Source organism: Ylistrum balloti, unplaced genomic scaffold (assembly GCF_031769215.1).
Source record: "Ylistrum balloti isolate Yb309-2 unplaced genomic scaffold, AGI_CSIRO_Ybal_v1 Utg370450, whole genome shotgun sequence".
In the NCBI taxonomy this organism is placed as follows: Eukaryota; Metazoa; Mollusca; class Bivalvia; order Pectinida; family Pectinidae; genus Ylistrum; species Ylistrum balloti.
Genome location: NW_026782299.1, coordinates 2,792,598 through 2,816,653, shown reverse-complemented (window position 1 = coordinate 2,816,653; position 24,056 = coordinate 2,792,598). Strand labels below are relative to the sequence as shown.

At 35.2% G+C, this 24,056-nt stretch overlaps 1 protein-coding gene and 1 pseudogene across 1 annotated transcript in view; both read right to left on the bottom strand.

Annotated features, from left to right (window-relative positions):
* The window catches only part of LOC132554962 (putative per-hexamer repeat protein 5), a 28,913-nt gene extending 10,636 nt beyond the window's left edge, over positions 1 to 18,277 (bottom strand). Inside the window, exons 1-5 of the mRNA XM_060219289.1 lie at positions 17,825 to 18,277; positions 5,751 to 5,872; positions 5,390 to 5,514; positions 4,370 to 4,423; positions 3,257 to 3,371 (exon numbers count right to left, since the gene is read on the bottom strand). Of these exons, the coding sequence (XP_060075272.1) occupies positions 3,257 to 3,371; positions 4,370 to 4,423; positions 5,390 to 5,514; positions 5,751 to 5,872; positions 17,825 to 18,277 (869 nt within the window). The remainder of the gene's footprint in view (positions 1 to 3,256; positions 3,372 to 4,369; positions 4,424 to 5,389; positions 5,515 to 5,750; positions 5,873 to 17,824) is intronic.
* Positions 18,278 to 20,243: 1,966 nt separating this feature from the next.
* Positions 20,244 to 24,056, bottom strand: LOC132554961 (toll-like receptor 1; annotated as a pseudogene).

Genomic DNA, 24,056 nt, shown 5'->3' with positions numbered 1-24,056 from the left:
CTGTCTCTATTTGCATCCATAAAGTATTGTTTCAATTTACTCACCACACTTGTTGCAGAAAGCAGGACAGTTTTGGAGGACCCACTGGTTGTATTGCTGGTCATTACATACAGACTGGGTATAAGCCGCACAGTTACTTATTTTATCAGAACAGGACGCTAAAAAAACAAATAAACTCCATTCACAATACTATACTTAATACCTAGTTAGTATATCTAGTCATAATTCCTTAAAACGAAGACTTAAATTGTTTGCCACATTTCCATGTCTTAGAGTTTTAAAAAAAATTTTAAAGAATGGAATGCATATATTTTGCAATTATTCGGAACTAAGTTATATTAGCGTAATGTTAGTTAAGATATCATGTATGTTTTATGAAAGAATATGATACTCACAAGATCCTCCAGAACCCGCTGAAATAAGATACAAATATCAATTGTTTGAAATTTACATTTATTATAAGCACTTTCTTGATCACTTAAAAACGTATTTCTGAAATATGTTTTTAAATGATCACTTACAGGATATATCGATAAAAAAATAAAGGATTCTCACTGAAATTAATTTGATAAATTACGTTAAAAATACCATGCTTAACACGTAGTTAGTATATCTAGTCATAATTCCTTAAAATCGAAGAGTTTAATTGTTTGCCTCATTTCCATCTCTTAGAGCTTTCAAATATTTTTTTTAAAGAATGGAATGAATATATTTTGCAATTATTCGGAACTAAGTTATATTAGCGTAATATTAGTTGAGATATCCTGTATGATGTGTAAAAAAAATATGGTACTCACAAGATCCTCCAGAACCCGCTAAAATAAGATACAAAAATAAATTGTTTGAAATTTACATTTATTATAAGCACACAAACCATTATTATTAGGTATTTCTGAAATGTTTTTAAATGATCACTTGCAGGATATATGAATAGGGATTCTCAATGAAATTAATTTGAAGAATTACGTTAAATGTAATTATGACAAACATTTGTATAAATACATGATAACCTTCAAATATGTTCCGAGATGAGGTCAATGACAACTGAAATATATCACAGACATGTTTCTCTTTGACTGATAAAAGTAGCCAATTAAGAGAGGATACATCTAGAAATACCTTTAACAGATCGAATTAAAACTTTGTTTCTGACAATTTGAAGTTAAGCCGAAAGCAACGAATAAAAAAACTCTGTTGATTTGGTAATCTTCGGTTCTATTTCTTCATTATCAACGGAAATGGGATGTCGTGTTGATAACTTACACTTAACGTACCTATAAATTACCTTGATTTGTAGTTATTTTCTATGTATTTTCGAACATGTTAAAGAACATACAATTACATTTTTTCATCTAGTAATTATTAGAAAAAAATACAACGCTACCCCATATTTATTTGTAATGAATTATGAATAGTAGTCGTATACTTACGGTTAATGAACAAATGGAACTGGCCGTCACCTAGATAAGCAATGAAAGTAAATTTTAATACTTATTAAGACACTGCCCAATTTAAAACTGCATTGAATGGTGTTTCATCGGTGAAATCATTAAAATACCATTATGGATACCATCGGTATTAGGTGTTCACAAAAAGGTGTTCGGATAATGATATCAATAAATCAAAGAGATTATGACAGTATTAATAACACCTATCTTAATACTTGTACAATGTCATTAACGGAATTTGCTTATTCAAAATCAATATTGCATAGCGAAAGATACATGAAATTTACAAAAAGTGCTTAATTATGCACTTACTCAGATTTTAGATTTTTATGTCTATTTTTATTTATCTATTTTATTTCATTTATTTATTTATTTTTTCGATAACTTTTTCCTCCGTCGCCTACTAGGCTTTAATATTGAGCCTCTTAGCATCACCGTAAAGTCCTAGAAGTATGAAATCTGTATCATGCAGTTCTTATCCAAGTATGTATTTAAATGTGTTATCTACTTGTTTGTCTTCAGTACAAATATACATCAACTGAAACCCCTAAAAAATTGGTTTAACGACTTTTAAATTCTTACCCTTATTAACTTTTATAACAACAAGACAACAGTTGTAAACTAAAACAACAACAAGACAATAATTGTTATCTCAAGATACAACAAGACAACAGTTGTAAACTAAGCAACAACAAGACAATAATTGTTAACTAAAGCAACATTTACCTGTGTTTCCGCCTGAAAGATACAACAAGACAATAGCTGTAAACTAAGCAACAACAAGACAATAATTGTTAACTAAAGCAACATTTACCTGTGTTTCCGCCTGAAAGATAAGTCAGGAGAGTATATCACAATGTATAAAGCGTTTGTACGTTCATAAGATTGATTGATTGATTGATTGATTGATTGATTGATTGATTGATTGATTGATTGATTGATTGATTGATTGATTGATATTGGTTCCAGGTTCAAAGGGCACTTTTATAGTGTCAACATATCGGAGTATTACAATTGCCGTTATAAATACATAGTACTGTACTGCTTGTAGATTCGTTTGTGAGCATGATACGTCAGGAATTACAAAACTGTTATTTACCTGTGTTTCCGCCTGAAAGATAAGTCAGGAGAGTATATCACAATGTATAAAGCGTTTGTACGTTCATAAGATTGATTAATTGATTGATTGATTGATTGATTGATTGATATTGGTTGCAGTTTCAAGGGCACTTTTATAGCGTCGTCACATTGAAATATCACAATTGCCATTATTGACACATTGTACTGTACTGCTTGTAGATTCGTTTGTGAGCAAGATACGTCAGGAATTACAAAACGATCATTTACCTGTCATTCCGCCTGAAAGATAAGTCAGAGTATATCACAATGTATAAAGCGTTCATACGTTCATAAGATTGATTGATTGATTGATTGATTGATTGATTGATTGATTGATTGATTGATTGATTGATTGATTGATTAATATTGGTTACAGTTTCAAAGGGCACTTTTATAGTGTCAACGTATTGGAGTATTACAATTGCCGTTATAAATACATAGTACTGTACTGCTTGTAGATTCGTTTGTAAGCATGATACGTCAGGAATTTCAAAACTGTTATTTACCTGTCATTCCGCCTGAAAGATAAGTCAGAAGAGTATATCACAATGTATAAAGCGTTTGTACGTTCATAAGATTGATTGATTGATTGATTGATTGATTGATTGATTGGTTGCAGTTTCAAGAGCATTCTTATGGTATTAACACATTGAAATATTGCAATTGCCACTATTAATCCATAGTAAAACTCACAAAGGTTGCACGTTTTGGCACAGTTGTCTTTGGCCCATGTTGCGTATTCCGGGTTGCTGCACGTGGATGTATCATAATCACCACAATTGGACAGTGTATCCTGACATGCGACTACAGTCGATGATTTGAAATAATGAAAGTGTAATATCTCATTGTTTGGCCCTAATGTACGTAGGTCTAACTTTTGAATTTATGGGTGCTATTAACTTGTCTGTCTTTTGTTCAAACTTATTGTATTTTTCTTTCTCTGATCATTTCTCCACATAACCATATATATACAGTGTGAAATGTGACACATATCACACTGTAGAAATCAGTGACAAATTTGTAACAAGATTGGTGTCTACATATTTGCATTTACATACCTGTATAGACTGTCATAAAATTAATTTATTTCCAAATCGCACTTGAAAAATACATCTCGGAACGTCATTATGCATTTAGATGCAACTATTATCATTTTCATTTAATCATAGTTTTCCTACATTCACATTTAAAATATCAATATACGTAATTATATTGTCAACTCAAAGTATTTTATATATAAAGAGAATGAAAGAATAATGATGCATCAGACTGCTTACATATAACGTTTTCAGCCAAATTTGATTGTCTTCTAGGTTTCTACAATTTATGCTTGTAACATCATTGACGTTTCCTAGAAAGGCTAAACTACTGCATGATGCAGTTTGATAATTTTCAACTATACTGTATTTAATTTTTAATTTATGTCCAATTGTGGTATATTCACTTGTTTGTCATTTGTACAATATAAAGTGATATTTTTCTTCATTTTTGGGATTTTGTTTTTTCTTGTTAATTATAAATAACATTCTTATCACCAAATAACATCATTTACAGTTCAAAAGTGTTGTTTTCGTGAATTATGACTGACAATGACATCTGTTTTTTCGTTAAAAAATAACAGATGAAATAAAGCGAACAGATCTATTTCTTTTAACACAAGAAAAGACATCCACCGAGATTATCAGTTTCCCCACGCTCTGTAAGCAGAAAGTGTCCGCATACCTTCCGTACTAATTAAAAATATAATTACATGACTCTACAAAATGTAATTTATGGAATTCGGGAGAAGTGTTAATACTAACCTGTTTGTAGATTTCCAACACCGCCACCTTGTTGAACCACAACAGATCCATCACCTACAGAAGAGAAACATGTACTGACTATAAAATTGAAATATAATTATATCCTTTACCCTGCGTTTACGTACATGTCTGTGATAGTTATTAAAACATATCTTTATGTAAGTTCTTAATCAGAGTTAAACATGACTCATTGATCGAGTCATCCTTATAACTTAACACGTTTAAAACACAGATGATGTTTCCAAATAGGTACTACTTCGGATTTGCGATGTGTGTCATATCAAAATTTGTCAAGGGCTATTACGATAATTCAATTATATAATTTAAAGGGAGCACCAATGTCTTTAACAACAAACTTTATGTATCGTATCTAAGCGATCATACGTCCAAGCCTTGCAACACACCCATCAATATTCATTGCTGTTCAGTATGCTTTTCAACAGACAATAGCCAACATGAACCCCGAGGTAGTACCTGGTCTTATCGCCAGATATACGAGGTAATTACTCAGAACATGAAGACCATATAAAAAGGAAGTATTTCATAGAGCTAAGTAATCATCTGTATGCATATAGATATAGGGATATACTTATATCCGTGTATATGTATCTCATATCCTGTTACGATTTACCTTTGTTGACATTGTTTAGGTTAATATGAGGGCCTGTCAACCGGAAAAGAATGGCATTCCTCGAAACCTCAAATCGAGAGGATATGACACCTTTAGCTTATTAATTTGTGATGATAGCCATCTTGAAAGTTAACTGTTACTAATTTAATCCACGTTTTAAATTTGCGATGATAACCTCTCGTGCAGACATTAATTAGATTCTTGTTAACATTTAAGACGAAACCTTTCAAGCATCTTCTTTACCACTAACATATGTTACTTCCATTAATCAGCTAGATAGTGCATACTAAGACTCCAAAAAGAGATTAGAGCAAATATTCAAAACATGTTAATGTAGTTTAGCTCATATTCCTTATAAAGTTTCACAGCTATTTCGTTCCTGTACCTACCCGTCTGCATTTGGCCATGAGCACCATCGCCAGTAGTCTGGAAGTTGCACTGTGGTTTGGAACAACAAGAATTTTGTTCCTGAACCATATAACAGCCCTGAGGCAGGTTGTCATAGTGTGGACATCTGCGATATAGATTATAACATCGGTTAGATGATTTTGAAAGCCCCATTCATCTGTAGCATTATGAAGATCAATGTTCAATTTATTCTTATTTGAAGAAAATTAGGATAGAATGCTGAATTCTTATGTATATATATATCATATATCTTCCACCATGACGCATAGGGGAACACTGCGACCAGCAATAAATCTAAGAAATAATGGTTTTCCCTTAAAACACTTTTAATAACGTGTTTACTTACACTTCTGTGCACTGGTACTTGCCGGCAGTGCCATCCTGACATGTACAGTCGTACTTGCATGGTACAGTCCAAGTCTGTCCCTGCTGGTAGACCTTTCCATCGTATAAACATCCTCCGCCTGAAAACATCATGTTATTTTGCACTTGGATGGAATAGTCTGGTATCAAACCTTTTTTCAAGTATTCAGACGGGATCCTAATGTTAATTTTCTGATGACCCGACGTCTATACTACATATAAATATTTACCATAACTGTCGGTTGAAACGCTTTACCGATGCAAATAAATAAACAACAAATGTCTGATTAATTAATTATGTAATCATAAATTGCATAAACAAACACATAAATCGCCGATTTATACACAAAAGTAAATGTTGATCTTTGGAAGATATGTTGAAGCTTCATTTTGTCAAACATAAGCCGAATTTGAAATGTATGGCAGTGTGTTGGTTCTCAACATTGGATTCGTCTGTTAAACACATTTTCTTTAGATCCTGGATAGATGTTATTCCATTTAAAAGAAAATAATTTATTTGGAGTTCTAAAATCTGAAGTTCTAAAGCATTCTAAAACAGTATGAAGACGACGCCTTTGGATGATGGGGGCAGCTCATTGTCACTTTCTTAACGAGTCACATTTAACAGACTATTGGATAAACCATATCTAGACAATGATAAATATAGAGTTGTAAGTCAAGCAGACGGTGTCGAATTTTCGTTTTGTCTTTGTCATCGAGTTAGTGGGCAGAAATAAGTATTTTCCCTGCTTAGGACAAGCATTAAGCATTAAAATCGAATGGTACGGTATTTCCATTGGGGAAAGTGCTGCAACAGATTGATTTTGTTGTTTTTAGAGTTCCAAAAGATGTCATGAAATGCGATTCCCAATTATCCATATGATCTCCACATTATTCGCCTCACACAAGAAGTCAGAGAAGGTTTACTGATTTCTCAATCCTCAACCTCTGATTTTGTAAAATAACACGACACATTTGTTTGCAATTATGTACTTATCCGAAAATACCACTCTCGAAAATTCAAGGTATAGATTTAACGGCAAACGTTCAAAATAAATATCTTTAAAAATTGTTATTTCCAACAGGAATAAGTCATCAAATACTAAATGTACAAACAGTCCTGTAAGGATACAGATATGCAAAATAGACTTCGGTGAAACCTCGCATAAAGACTACCTCAACATTACATCTCACCGCTGATACTACCTTGCAAACGAGATAGTTAAGAACTGAATTTCACTTCTCTAATAAAATCACTGACCAGGCAAAGATTGACTTATCAGGCACTGTAATGTGTCAACAACAATTTCTGTAGTACACGCTATGCTTAAAACATCCATTGGTCAATCCACACCTACATTACAAGTTTGGCATACCTATGGGAACTTACTTTGACCAATCTTGGTTATCTTTTCTTGGTTTCTGTTTCCATACGATGCCGAATTTATAGAAGAGATTATCAAAACCGGTCACACACGTCATTAGTCGCTTATCATGATTTTTTTTCTGGGACGAAAACAACAGAGACAGCTTTAAACCAAGACTGATTATATTAATTTCTCTATCGTGATTGTATTAATTTCTGGATAAATTGTGAAAAAAACTGCATCCCTAACTTCAAGTGCTTGTTCCGGTATCGTAATTATCGTGCAAGATGTCGGCAGCTGACAGAAAAGCACGAGACACAAATGCAGACAGATGAAGATTGTGGGGTATTTTTTTAACGAAATTTGTGTTGCCGTTGTTAACCTTGTTATCAGTTGGGAACTTGACATTACTGACTTAGATTGACCAAGATTTACATGACGGGAGTCATCGATAAACCAGAAGACGCTTACTCTTCCGGAACACCTATTCTTATACTCCTTGTACTTTTACATGAATCTCGATCTAAAATATTATCCTATATTTCGGTATTTTCTTTGTTGTTTTTGATGACGGAATCTCGGTATAAGTTATTAAAACCGTCTCAAAATGCCTTTCTATCAATTATCATTTAGTCCAATTTGACACTTCAATAAGAACAGAGTCCGAAGACTCATAGAAATATATATAATGTTATTTTTTCTGTGTAAATCTCAACTTAATAGGTCTCTTCATATTGGAAGATGGAACCATGAACTGCAAATCAGTCACCACATTAAACAATGCTCTTTAAAACAAACAAGAAACTCATATCTAGGAACAGGAAAAGAGTACGTCCTTTATCTCAACAACATCTTATTTCTCATTAAGTCATGCTTTATTAAACACGTGCATGTAGGTCACGTGATATATATGAAATCAATTGCTGACACATACAAGTTCGTGCAAGTTGGGATTGGATAAGACAGGTAGTGTCAGACATCCGGTTCGTTTCACGTGCTATCTACTGACCTGTTTAGAAAAGCCTGACATTGAATGCTGCCAGTGTTAGTTTCCGTGACATGCTATATCCTTATCGGTTTACAATAAATAGTCAACTTTTTTTTCTGTAAGGTAATATTCCAAATAGATTGTTACAACCTGTCAGATACAAAGTACGTGTCTTCAGAAATTCTTCCATTTAATTTTATGTAAAGTTTTTTATGCAACCACACCTAAGACCACCTCAAAATTAACATCACCTCAATATTCAGGTCATTTTATTTCCGTCCCGAAAAAAATCTGTCTTGGTATTGTACATCTCCCTATGACGAACATCTCATCATTAAGACCACTTTGCATTTCAAACCAGTTTTAAAAGGTCTCAAATATCACCATTGCACTGAATTTCACCTCATTAGCTAATCTACTGACAGAAATTACAAGGTGTTATGGCGCGTATTGCATTGGATCATATATATATATATGCCAATCTAAATACTTCAGTATAATAACTATGTTTTATAGTATAAAACCTACATACTAATGTGAATACCAAGAAAAAAGTCGGTTTGGTCATACTCAATGTTTAGACAAACACTGCTATTAAGATATCGCTTTCGTCCAGCCCACAAGGTTATCTTTATAGTGAGGTTTCATTGTAAACCAATGAGTCATTGCAGCTTGCAGTTTTTCAACTGATAGTTCATATTGTCATGATTGAACATCATAAACATCGTGTAAAATTTGAAATGATATAATAAAAGCTGGAACGAAATATACAAATTTCAAGAAAAAAATCCGTCCTGAAATTTATGTACTAATTCAACGGAAAAAAACACACGAGAAAAGTTCCAATAAAAAGAACTTTAAAAATCATATAAAGGAGAATGTGAAGACATTTCACAAAATGTTCGCATAATTTTCATTAATTCCAGGACTGCCTCATTTGTAAAATGTTTGACATATGTATGATGTGTTTTTGATTCTGTAAGTAAGCTGAAAATATGTGTTGTCGTAATTTGTCAATTCAAGTCAAAAACAATTTAAGAATTAGAGTAATAATCAATAAAGGAAATATTAAAACAGATCCCTGAATCATTACTGTCTGTAATTGACGAAGTATCAGACAAAGTTGCAATGCATGTCTCGTTCTATTTCACATTAAAATGCAGATCCTCATTCTCGCCCAGTTACCTTCCACATAGGATTATCAGAATAACGGAACGAGATTTGGAACCTGCATTTAATCAGATTGAATTTATTGTCTTTATTTTTCCTTGAATGGTTTCAGAATAATGTATGTTATCTATTGTTATCTGTGTTTTTCGCAAACCGAAATTTTGGTTTGAAAGGCCATAGCAAGAATTGTCGTATTGGTTGAAATGTGATGATCAGAAACATTCATAGGGAAAGTGAAAGTCAGTCAAATGTGTTAACACTAAACAAACAGTGATATTTATTTCAGTTTTCTCTTTTCCCTTTACTTTCACATTTATAATAATTTAAATAAACCGGATGTAAGTATATTGGGAATTTATTATGCGTGCACGGTAGACTCAATTTCAAATCTTATTTATTTAAGTCGCCTCATATATGTTTCAACCTGTACAGATTACTTTGTATTGTTTTCTGTCATTTATGTTCCGGAATCACTTTCGAACATTTTAATGATATGCATTTCAGTGCGGTAAGATTGAAATTAAATTCCGTGACTTTACAGGTTTACATTAAGGCAATATAAGGTATTTAGATTTACTCAAAAGATGGCATTAAGATGTATCTTCGATTATAATTATTCACGTGGTAGCATATTTATTCTCATTAGAATTGCTTTAGGAATCGATGGAAAATTTATCTATTTTCTAGAATTGTACTTAAAATCTTCCACAGCACCGAAACATTCACACGATCACACAAGTATTCAAGAACACAGTAAACAACTAAATCATGATTCTTTAGCAGAATTAGCTAAATACCATATCCAATGCAATTCCTTTGACTCACAATAATGTATATTATAGAAATAACTCCAATTTTTTTCTGAATAATTTCATAGAAATGGAATTTGTGAAATAAAGAAATGTATGAAGTTACAGCGTAATTTGTTTCTTTGCTCTGTGCGATATTATTTGTCTGGAAACTATACTTCCGAAAATCCAACGTATTTTCTTTTTTTTAAGTCGTGAAATATATATGTCAGCTAGTCGCGCAAAAGCGTTGTCTACAAAGTTTTTTTTCTGAATGCAACATTATATCAATATATCAAACATTTAAAGCGCAATAGTATTTTCCGGTATCTAAACAGTTCTGAACTTTCCATAAATATATCACTTGTGTATGGTTAAGTGTAGTCCAAGTTAGCATGGCTGGTAATATATATATGTCCCTGAATCCATTAATGAAGAAACAATTAAATAATCAAGCAGAATCGTGTGTTAGAATAGTCCACTCACCGGAGGCTGTTTGACGAATTACCCTAGTACGGCGCTTGCCTTCTAAGGCATTTACGCACACCAAACAAATCGCTAGGAGGACCAGGACTTTCATGGTGACCGATCGGAGTCTCTAAGACTGCTGAGGGCAAGAACAACGAAGCGACGCTTTTATCATTGGCCTTGCTCTGATAACAGGCCATGTTGTGACGTACTCAAACGGTCCTACAATCTTAACTATGGTGGCGTGAACAGATACAACATTGTCGGTATGTCCTCACGATTGGAAAAGGGGTAAACAACCGCGCTACCCGTCAAACACGACACAAATAGATACACCACCGGATCAGTGACGTAAACTGTTTGACCTCGAAAGCTTTGCAAGCTTAATATGGAATACATACACTATCCTGTAAACTTTATTTTAGATAAAATGTAAAGTTCATCTCTTTCAATTAAAGTTTTTCTTTTAATTTGGTTTAAGTTCTTAATATTTATTCAAACAGGCAAATAGAGTGTCTTAAGGAAACCTCGGTGAAATGTTGCCGATATTACAAAGACGAAGGTTTGGTTATAGAGTCGTGATGTTTTGTCAGTGGGAGTTACGCTGTTTTTTTTTCAAACGACAAAATGTGGAGCCAAAAGTAATATCAGTTTTATTGCGTGTTCACATAAGCAGGTCGCTGTGATCGACAACTAAACGGAAAAGGTTTCTCCAATTTTAAAGCAAACAAGGCTTTTAATTGCATCGGGGTACCAAAAAGGGTGACAAGCTTACTATGTTAGTTTGAAAATGAAAAAAATATAGCAACATCAATTACAACTTCGTTATTTTTCTAATAACAATTGTCATTATGTTTTTAGAGATCAATTACACTACATATACATTTCTCGTCTATTTGTCAAAACCACCTCGTTGTTAATAATTTTACTCAAATTTCATATTTTTTTTAATGATTCAGACTGCTTGTTAATAAACCTTTTCTTTCTTTTTTTCTGAAACGAGTTTCTTTTCTGGGTGACTGTTCGCAAAGAAGAATTCAGATGCTGCCATTTTGATGTAAAAGGCTTTGATGACTGGTAACCAACTTAACTTAACGCCTTAGTAAGTATTTAAGACAAACTGCGTCTGAAAGAAAGTCTATCTAAAATATCTAATTAGTTGTGTATATGTCTTACTGACAATTATCATATATCTTCTTTGGCATGTTGATTATATTAATATGTTACCCACCATCTTATGGGCACTGAATGAAACATTTATCTGTATGCATATTGGTTCTTATATGCTATTTGCATTTAGAAATACAAAATTTGAATTGTATATGTTTGCCGTTTAGTACCTTAATCAAATTCTGATAAGGCCACTCAGCTGTTCATTTGATAAACCGTAATGGATTACGTGTTTCAGGTCAGTCGAACACATTTGCAAGCTGATTAATATCCCATCTCTACGTCAGGTTTATTTTTAATCTTTCCGGTGTTTAAATAGTTTATAATAGATTCGTATTGTTTTCTGTTATAGATAACAATAGATTTTAAAACTCCAGAAAATATACTTGACTTATGAAAATTATTTCAACTTAAAAAAATTATAAAGAATATTGCAATTTCATATTTATCATAATGTATCATTTTATAGGAAATTATATCGTCCTCTGTCATATCGATGTATGTATTTAACTCAATACTGCAATAGAAGTTTCAGAACCAGTTAGGCATAGGCAGTCGACTATAACATCATGCATACAAATTTTCATGATTAAATAAAATCGAAGTTCTTTGCTTTAAAGCGTCCTCTGCTTCAGTGTATATACATGCAGATGCGCCAACTCGGTGATAACGCCAAACTTTTATTTTGCGAGATCTGGTTTTACACCTGTTAAAAACTGCTATTTTATAGGTAATTCATTATAATGAATGTCTTCGTCTTAAAAGCGAAAACTCGTCTGATAAAAAGTCATTTAAAACATCGTTAGAAATGTCTGATTTCTTTTCATCACAATCTCATATGTCGCCAAAAAGTCTATGAATTGACTAATGGGATAACTTACCACATATCATTTTGATTTCGTGAGCTATTTAATTCGCGATCGATACTGAATCGTAAAATAAATCATCGCCAATTTACATAAGGAGCGGCAAGCAATGATCATTTAATCCCTTAGCATCACTGACGAGTCCTCGAAGGACGAAGCAGCTGTATGATATAGCATCACTGACGAGTCCTCGAAGGACGAAGCAGCTGTATGATATAGCATCACTGACGAGTCCTCAAATCAACTGTCGTCCCTGTCACCATAGGGTTTTTTCTAAGTTTCTAAGGCATTTTTCAGGAGCCTCCATTTAAATTTCATTTGTTCATATTTTGCCCTTAATTTTGTTGAATGTGCGTCTGAATTCGGATCCCTTAGAATGTCGGTACTTTCATTGTTGCTTTCTTACAGAACATAAGTTAGTACATACGATGGCCGAAAACGGACTGACAAAACAATGTAACTAGAAGCACGTTTTCGTCAACATATTCGCAGAGTGTGATAGGTGTCAACATAGGTCTGGCGATGAAAGGGTAAGTGTGATAGGTGGCAACATAAGTCTGACGGCGATAGGGTAAGTGTGATAGGTGGCAACATAAGTCTGGTGGTAAGTGTGATAGGTGGCAACATAGGTCTGACGATGATAGGGTAAGTGTGATCGGTGGCAACATAGGTCTGACGGTGATAGGGTAAGTGTGATAGGTGGCAACATAAGTCTGCCGGTGATAGTGTAAGTGTGATAGGTGGCAACATAAGTCTGACGGCGATAGGGTAAGTGTGATAGGTGGCAACATAGGTCTGACGGTGATAGGGTACGTGTGATCGGTGGCAACATAGGTCTGGCGGTAATAGGGTAAGTGTGATAGGTGGCAACATAGGTCTGGCGGTGATAGGGTAAGTGTGATAGGTGGCAACATAAGTCTGACGGTGATAGGGTAAGTGTGATAGGTGGCAACATAGGTCTGCCGGTGATAGGGTCAGTGTGATAGGTGGCAACATAAGTCTGGCGGTGATAGGGTACGTGTGATAGGTGGCAACATAGGTCTGGCAGTGATAGGGCAAGTGTAATTGGTGGCTATTGGGATCGCCAACAAAAGTCTGGCGATGATAGGGTAGGGCAATTACTTAGTGCTATATTGGGTTCTCTGTAGGGCTCGTTTACCTTAAGTATATCGTATAATGTAATGGGTCTCGAGAGAGCTTTGTGGGGCACTAGGTAACATGGACTTGTCATTCGTTGAGCATAGTGGTCAGGGACATTACCGGCTATAGCGATAACAGGTCTGTACAGCTATCATTCCAAATGCACCGAACTGTCTCCAGAAATAGACTTTTCCGTGAGAGCGAACAGGTGCCAATGTACTACTGAAATATCTCCTTAGTTCGTCACCTGTCCAGGAAAGCGTAGGTGTTTATGTGCACGTACATCCATGTGTGTCCGCACGTGTTAACAGTACCAAATGCTACTACTACTACATATGTATGTGTAATATCGATTCAAACATCGAGTCTAGATAGGTTTTATTTTCACAATCTTAATAGACACACCTTCCTTATATAAAGGAATCACTTAGAGTATCACCATATTCAATTTGCTATCGCTACAACAGATAAATACGGAAAGAGGATGGACAATGGGATTAAGGTCAATATAAACGTTAGTAATTAATATTGTCGTGGTCATTTTCATGGAATGATATAAAAATTTATTAGACTTTAGAAACATATTTTATTTCAAAGTCAATAATTTATAAAATATACACAAATATAGATATTGTTCTACTTCAATCACCAAACTATTATATATCTTCATGTCCGTCAGTAAGCTTTAGTAAGTATACAAAGTGTCGGGTTAGCGGCAAAGCTTTCTATAGAATACATGGTCAGTGTCTTAAAATATAAGCTGTACTTAAACACACAGGATATAAACATAACGACAACGACTGACTTGCCTGTGTTCTGCAGTGCATTTAAGACTTGACCGATTTTTTTTATTGATTTTTTTTTTACGAAACGGTCTTTTATAAACTTATCAATACAGATACCATAATTGTAGCAAAGGTTAAAAAAACACATTTCTCGAAGTTTAATCAAGAAATACTGAAATGTCTTTATATAGCCTTATCTTTTGTATTCAGAAACTGTTAGGAAATGTCTGTCGCTCTCAGCTTAAGATCGTTTGTTTGCTTTCAATCTTAAAGATGTTTTACTTCTTTTGTTTTTTCTGAACTCTACCTCACTTCTGCCTATTTGTTTTCAAGTTTGACCTACAGGTAAGGGAGTATGACATGTACTCACTGTTCCCGTTGAATGGTTAGTAAGAGTGACCTTGTCATCCTTCTTTTCAAACCATTCTTTTCACGAAGGTTTCCTTTATCTTTTCCGTTGAGAATTTTTTTTATTTTCAAAGTGCGTTATGGAGTCAACTTACAGTTGAATGCTTGCTTTGCGATCTACGTTTTCCATCAAAGGTTTTACAAGGCGGTGTGAGGTGTGTCTTTAAAAATGTTTTAGAATGTAAAGCTTCCTAAAATATTTCGTAAATATATGAAATTTTACATAATTTGAAGCATATAAAAATTTCGTACTTTTTTTTCATTTTTTTTTCAGAAAAACATGTTTCTAAAATAGCTCAGAATATGCAATAGTTCAAATTAAAAGTACACGATTCTTAAAACATTTTAGAAGAACATGTTACTTCAAATATTTTAGATTACGTGATATTTTAGAAAGTATACGATTCTTAAATTATTTTAGAAGATCATGTTTCTTTAAATATTTTTTGGACAATTGAGATTATCATAATACTTTACTATAGTACATAAGACAAAAACCATTTTGAGAATTACATGTTTCTTCACATATTTTAGAAAATATGTTTTTTATATTTAAGACTAGTTAATTCTTAAAATATTTTTCAAATATTCCATTCTTAATTATTTTAGTAGAACATATTTTTAAAACCATTTTATAAATATATGATTATAAAACTGCTTTAATAGTACATAACCCTTAGATATTTTAGAAGTTGCTGTTTCTTGAAACCCTTTAGAAGAATATGTTTCTTAAAATATTTTATGAAAATTAGAAGTACATGACTTTTAAAACATCTGAAAAGAACATGTTTTAGTAGTATGCAAGTCTAAAAATGTTGAGGAATCATGTGTTTTAAACATTTTCAGAAAATACTTCAATGCAGTGCATCTGTGTCCTGCCATATGTTCAGAACCTGTTGTGAATTACACGATGCTTTGAATACTTTGAGGGATGTGTTAATTTTAAAACGATCTTTCATCTTTTAAGCCCGTCTACAGCCGCAATCCGCTGACCAATGAGTGAAGACGAAGGAGGGGATCACGTGTCCAGTTTCGGAAACGAGCTTTCCTTTCGGAAACCCCCGGAGGACACAACTGCCTTCACTGTATGTGTAGATTATATCAACAAGTGTGAATGCGGGAGATGGGGCACAGACAATGACACCTCATGAGATGTTCGTATGCACTGGCGTAGGCAAGGGGGGCAAGGGGGGGGGGCAAGGGGGGCAAGGGGGTATACAGTTTCTGCATCTCTATATTTCACTGATTTTATCGATTATACTTGCATTCTGTCGAAACTAACACCACACTAACTACACTCAGCTACATTATATCGACTTATCCCAGTATTATTGTGTCGTTATTTTCCTTCAAAATACGCTCAAAATTCAAAATGTAGGAAATGGGGCCAAAATTTTCAAAATTTTCGGGGGAAGGGCCCCCAGACCCCTCGCCAAAGCTTCGCGCCTTTGGCGCTCGCGACGCCAGGCTTCGCCGGCGTTGCCAGATTCACCCCCCCCTCCCCTACTTTAGATCCTGGCTACGCCACTGTTCGTATGCACCAATGAATGGGAGGATCACAAGTAATCCTCTCTGGTACAGTCTCCATAGATATCATGGGAATTCTATCTGTCGTACGTAATATTGTGCTATTTTTCATGTACCAGCGAGTGGTGTTATATCTAATTATGTACGTCGAGGACAAATAGTAACGTACACGTACACGAAGGCATTTGTGTACCCCAGGAGTTATACTCGCTGCTAAAACTGTACGCCTAAATACAACAACACACAGAATACACTAACAAACTCGACACCTAAAGGCCCTACGTTCAGTATAGGTTACGGGGTACAACGGTCGTGGACTGGTTGGTAGCCGGATGCGGGTCCTCTACCCTGGCTTGTAGCATATAGGACCCTGTTAGGTAAGCCAATGTGGATAAACAGGCCTCTATAATTCTTATACAGAACAGTTTATCTAAACCTAGACGTACAGTCATATATCAAATACATCTCTAATACTTGCATTCATGATTAATATATCGTATAACAATGAAACGTGCAACATCACACACAGTACAGGAAATAAGGAAGCATTTTCAAACTTAAAAGTGTTTGCTTTGTATAGAGTAAACCTTCAGGTATAGTTTAGTTTGGCTACTGTCGTTATCATAAGTCAAATGTTCATTCAATATGTCTTTATGTCTTTAAACCACCCTTGAATAAATAAGACTGTATCCATTTTGAATTTAGAGATGAGTAACTTTTTACTATTATTTTCAACTTTTTCTAAAGTTTAGTTGGTACAATTTTAATCAGTAATTGAAATTTTCTTGAGTCTAGGAAGGTCAAAAACTTGTGAAATTATTTTGCGGGTATTTCTGAATCCGAGAAAGCCTCCATCTTTCAAAAGAATTCAAGATTTCCACTATCTTTAATATACTAAAACGAAAAAGAAACGCGGTGTAACCTAAAAAGATTCTTTTAAATGATATAATTTAATGTTACATTATTTCATTCATTTTTGTATACAATTTCATATGTTTGGAACCATTTGTTGAAGGTTCTATCGATTATCATTGCTAATTATGCCAAAAATATCCCCCTTTTAGCGATGACCCTACTTGTATTGCGCAACACGGCCGGACATTTCAGTATCTTGTGTGTCCTCCATGCGCAGGTGTCGCAGCCCTGATTATTCTATGCATGGAATTCATCAGGGTGTTAACCCTTTCAATGGGGATGTTATTCCATTCTTCATGCAAGGCACGTGTGAGCTGGACCAGATTAGTGGGGGCATTTGAACGTCTCCTAACTCTCCTTTCCAATTCGTCCCACAAATGCTCAATTGGAGACAAATCTGGACTGAATGCTGGCCAATCGATTGGAATTACGTTATTGTTGGCAAGAAATTGCTGACAAACTCTAGCGACATGGGGCCGGGAATTGTCTTGCTGAAATATCCGGTTCCGTGCTTGCACACATGGCACGGCAACTGGGCGAAGGATTTCGGCTCTATACCTTACGCCGGTTAAATTACCGTCAATCACGATCAGGGGTGATTTAAACCCATAGGAGATACCACCCCAAACACATACTGAACCACCGCCAAACCTATCCCGCTCAGCGACGCACGCGTCGGTGTAACGTTCCCCTCGACGACGTCGATATACACGACGTCGCCCGTCCGAACGGTAGAGAGTGAACCGGGATTCGTCAGTGAAGAATACCCGTCTCCATTGCCTCATAGGAAAAATTCTGGGCGAGTGTGCTTGTAACCAAGCCAATCGGCGTTGGCGACGCGCAAGAGTTAGGGGCAGACCAACATAGGGACGTCGGGCTCTTAGGCCATTGACGCGTAATCGGTTTCGAACCATATTAGGATGAATATGGCGGTTATGACTGCCTATAGTGTTATTTGCAGTTTCGGTAGCAGTGAGATGGCGATTACGTAAGTAAGAAAAGTCTTATAAACCGATCCTGATGTAGCGTCGTGACGCGCGGACGTCCACTTCGCGGTCGGTCGATGACCCTCCCCGTCACTCGCACACGTTGGACAAGACGTTGAATTGTCCGAATATGCACACCAAAATGTGCGGCAACCTGAAGTTGGCCCTGACCCTGCAAAAGCATTCCTATAGCCTGTCCCCGCTGGACTACCGTCAATCGTGGCATGGATGTAAATTGCTTAATTCGAATCAAACTTTGAAAAATCAATCCGAATACTTGAACAGTATCAAATAGACTGAAAATTTCCATTGGCGAACTCAATGACCTTCCCCTGCACGGGATTCTTGTATTTTAGCACGTGCCTCGCACGGAGCGCGGAGGTCAGGTATTGTGTGATTTTAAACATGTGTACCTAGTGACCACGAACAACACATCAACCTGACCGAGTATCATTATTCTAGGCCAAGCAATAAATTATTTGACGTATATTTAGTGTACCCGGCGTTTCTTTTCGTGTTAGTATATATATTTTAAGCACTTTAAAAATAATATAAGAATCATGTCCTTCTAAAATAATCTAAGATATATTTTCACGTTTATCATAACTTCTACTTATGTATGAAGGAATATTATCCCTTCACATTATTTTAAGAAAACATAACAACCAGAGCTAAATGTGACCTGTAATGGGAAAAGGGGATCCAGACCTAGATAGCAGAGCCATTATTCAACTGCATGTTGACTCCGCAATGCACTTTGAAAAAATAACGTGTTTTTTTATATTTAGTCGAGTATGTGCCTCTGCAATGAATGCTCTGGATTCTGTCCCCTGACAGAGACGTACCAGAGTCTTTTAAAACAAAATTTGCAGTTAAACCCTCTGCATTATGACACCATAACGACTGGTTCACCGTAGTCAGGTTACATGACCAGAGAAGGGGTCCTGCTGAGTGACTTCAGCAGTATACTTCAGTGGGGTAACATTTTAAAGCCGGAATCATTTTAACACTATCACAAGCTTTTACGAATATATCACATACTCCCGAAAACACACGAAATCAGAGAGAAAGGGCAGCGACCTTTTCTTCGGTACGCTTTCGTAATTTGTGTTAGAAACATCGTAAAATTTCAATAATCACTCTCATTTATGATATCATATGAATGTGGGGCTCATTGTTTGCTAGTATCCAGTGTATATTCAAGCCGCCTTACAAGTGTACAGTTACCCGTTGTGTTTATAAAGGCAATGAAATGCACGTGGATTATGCCAAATCGTCTCATACTCTTTACGTAAAAGTATTAGTTGATATCATATCCAGATTGGCTATCTATACATAGCAATAATCGTTACTAATTTGCTTGTTAGTAATATTTGGGCGTTTTCAGATTCATACAATACCCCAAAACTGTCTTATCAATATGGACGAATATATTTATAAAAACGAAAGATGGTTATCCCGGAATCCTGCTTCAAACCATTCTTGGAAAGGAGTATACACTTTACAACAAGCCTCCTGAATGGATGTATCTATGCTCGCAGACTTCGTTTGGACACTGGAAAGCACTTGACAAGTAAATAAGGTTCTGTAATTGATTTGACAATCGTTAATGAGCTGTAGCTTTAGCTGGATCCGTAGAGTTCAATGGGAAGTAACTCCTGTACAGAAAGCGTTACTCGATGCCTGATATTGAAAATGGGGCATTGCATTTTGTTACATTTACGTTTTGTGGACAGCTCGTACGAGTATTCGATTCAAATTCAATTTACTAAATTATTCCAACAATTTGAAGATTGTTCTAAGATTTGTCCTATTTGATAACCGTTTGTCACTAATTTCATCTTGCATACAACACCTGAGTTGTAGATACGGACAGACATGTGGGCGATCGGGTTTATACCGTGGACTCGGAATTAAGAGTTTTGGCGAGGCGTTTATTTCCTTTCCGAATGCGTTTCAGTAACTTTTTCCTTGCTGTATTGAGTCTTGTGCCATCGGTATTGTGAAGGTCCGGCCAATGTAAAGGACGTATTTTGTCCCAGTTTTCTCGAATCAACTTTGGAAAGTCGCTTTGTTTTATATCTACTAACAGAATAATGGTATTCATGTACTCTCTTCCTTCCCGAAATGAGTACCTACTGCCTACTTTCATAGCAAAGGTCTGCCATTCGTACTCCAGAAATTTGCAGCTTACCACAAATACAGTTTGATAAGAATCGTCTATAGCACCCATAATATTATCACATATGTCCAGTATCAAACGTTTTGTCCTCGGCACCATAACTCATACCGTGTTGTTCTAGCCAGGGAACTAACGTTTTCCGTATCCATCCACAATCATCCCTGCTGTAGGAAATAAAGATGTCATATGGAAACGTGTCGTGTTCTACAGGATTTCGACACCAAAACCTTAATTTTAAGCTGTATCTCCAGACTACTCGGAACAGAATACCTAGTATCAGGCAGATTACCGTGATAGTAATGGAAACGATCAACCAGAACTGTGACACACAATCAACTCTAAAATCGTGAAAGGTTTCAAGTAACTTGACAATCTTCATGTTGCTATCAACACATACGAGCTCGTTTTTGTCGTATATAACTTCAGTGGTGTCTAACCAAGATAGAAAAGCCAGGTTATCACAATCACACACTAAAAGATTTCCACCAAGTTTCACCGTGAATTTCTCTGACTGCGATCGATAAATATCAAGAATGTTGATTTCGGATAAGGTTAAAGATACTATTAGATTATTACTAATATCAAGCATTTCTAATACCGCCAGTTGTTGTAATATTTCAATAGGAAGGTGAACCAATGAATTGTCGACAAGGGGTAATGTTTTTAGGGAACCCGACTGGTCTGTAAATGTATTCGAGTTAAGTTGTGTTAGAGTGTTTGACGATAGATCGACATGAGAAAGTAGATTTAATCCTTTAAACAGGGTATTCGTATAAAACAGGTCGCTATTAGCTAGTTGACACTCTCTGGCTGTCAGTGTTGACAACATCAACATGTCACTGAACATTTCAGGGTGTGGTGATGAACAATCTATTCCGGATATATTAAAGTCTGTAAGATGACTTAAACCGTACATCTTACGTCCACACGTGAATGAAGGAAGTTGAAAACTAATGTCCAGAACTTCGAGGTTGTTTTACTCTTGAAAGCTTATGAAACCGTACCCGCTTGTAAATGGAAAATCTGGTAAATTCAGATATAGAAGACTTTTTGGAAGATACCATCTCCTATACTGAGTTGATCTACGTTTTCGCAAGAAAGTTGATTTGCTAGAAGTACAATAAAAATGTTATTTCGATGGAAATAAATTCAGAATGAAAAATATATTTGGTGTGTGAAAAGAGTTTTCTGCCAGATCTCAGTACTTTATACAACCTCTTCTAGTCCAAGAAGTCAAAGCCGATATGCTTATACTTTCAATTGCATTGTTAGAAAGAATGAGATCCCTGACGCATATTGTACTGAGAAACAGAACATCGGGTTTTTCCATGTTAACTTCCCTGTAACTACGAATATAATTGTAACTAAGCCTGATTGACTCCATCGTTCTTCCCCGTAATGCGTAGAGCAAAGGCAACATCGTATGAATGTCTTTGTTACATAGTGAATTCAAATACAAATTTGACAGCATTTGAAATGGATACAAAACGTTGCTTTCTATCTTGTCTGGATTAATGAAAAGATTAATTTTGGAAATGTTCATTCCCTCCAGTCCTTGAAATGTAGTGTTTTTTTTTTAAATATGAACTTCCTTTCTGATTGAAATTCAATTCTTTCAAATTTGGTTTAGAAAATCCTTTACTGACATTCAGGACATCAAATATATCCAAAAATAGTGTCAAGTCTTGGCGTAAACAATAAAAGAGTTTCAGGGAAGATCTTCCTCAGGTGAAAGTCGTTATTATATAAAGGATCAGAGTGCGGAGATTTTTCAGTGGTTGAAAAGTAGATGGGTGGAATGAAGTCATATCCAATGGATTGTCTGACAGATCGAGATACTGCAGCGCTTCTAAGTGATCAAATGTTCTTGGCGGTATTGCTGCCAAATTGTTAAATGATAGTGCAAGCCATTCTAAAAATGGTACGTTGGAGAACGATCCTTTATGTAAGATGCTAACATTGTTGTGCCTTAGGTTAAGTAATGTTGTATTCAGTGGTATAACTTGCGGACTGTCTTGTAGATGACATACTGTACACGAGAGTTGTAACGCATGTCCTATTTTGCGTACATTGCAGCAGTCAGTTAGTACATCTGAAATAACAGAAACGAATACTCAGATAAGAGACTGTGATATGATTGGTGCATTCATTATACACTTTATACTGTATCGAGTCCTGGGATTGTTTGGAGATGCACTTGTGTTAAATATGTAAGATCAATAGATAGGATTTTAGTCTACCACTGTATTAATGATAACGGTGAAAGTGAATTCTTCATCGAAGTCTTTTTCATGGGTTTGAATGGTTTTTCGTTACATATAGATACTGATTTTGCATAGCTTTTCTGAAGTAAAATGTGATTATCTCTGTCCATGTTCCAAGTCATAGATTTAAATTTCTACAGAATAGTTGCTGTAGAGTTCAAAGTTATACATTTAAAATTCCACAGAATACTTGCTGTAGGGTACAAATCATACATTTAAATTTTCATAGAATAGTTGCTGTAGAGTACAAGTTATAATTTAAAATTCCACAGAATGCAATAATCGCCGGTTTGATCTTACCAAATTTTTATGACCAACTTTGTTTTCGAGGTACAGTTATGAGGGTATCATATTTAATTACAAAGTTGAGCAACATTTTAAAATAGTTTAGTGGTTTTTGCTTGATATTAAATTCTACCATTATAAAGAAATGCAAGGTACCATAAGGATCACTCAGCTTGTGTAAAATTCCGTGATTTATAACAAGAACTGTTATAACCATTAAACATACGTCATACTTAAATATACCAATCAATTGGCTAACGTGCATTTTATTTCGCAGACTGGAATATCTATCATTTTGATATGGAACACCGATTGAAAACCAAAATGAAAGTATTTCATTTATAAAAACCACCATTCTATAAACAATCCCATTTAACAGAAGTTAAGAATAACTTTTCCCTCATTACATTTCCACCAAGGTTAGTCAGATGATTCTTGTGTGAACTAATTTTGTACAAATGGTACAGCTGAGCCGCCGAGGCATGGAGAGCGGGGACCAAAAAACATACAGCGGATTCTTCATCTGAGACTAATATTGGATTGAAGCACCCTGGGGTAAAGGAAACTCATGTTTGTGTAAACGGCGGGTCTGACCTTACTGACTGAAAAACGGGACACAAAAGGGCAAATAAATGGAAATACTTAAATACATCAAACACTGTATTCTTTTAACCAAACCCGTAGTTTTAGTGTACAGTAAAACCAACTGTGAGTGATAACGCTGTTATACCATCACACACTATAAACCAGTGTGTGCAATATATGTTTGGAAATAGTTGCCATTACGAAATCAAAACGCACTTTGGTAATATTGGTAGCATTTTCATGTCATAAAAATATTCGAATGTGTAACAGTATTTAAAACGAAATGATATTTTTCAGCACATAATTTGAAAATACAAGAATCTTTACCAAAACATTTACCTGAATTACTGATGATCAGAGGTAACCAGATTATCCACAAAAGTTTCTCCAT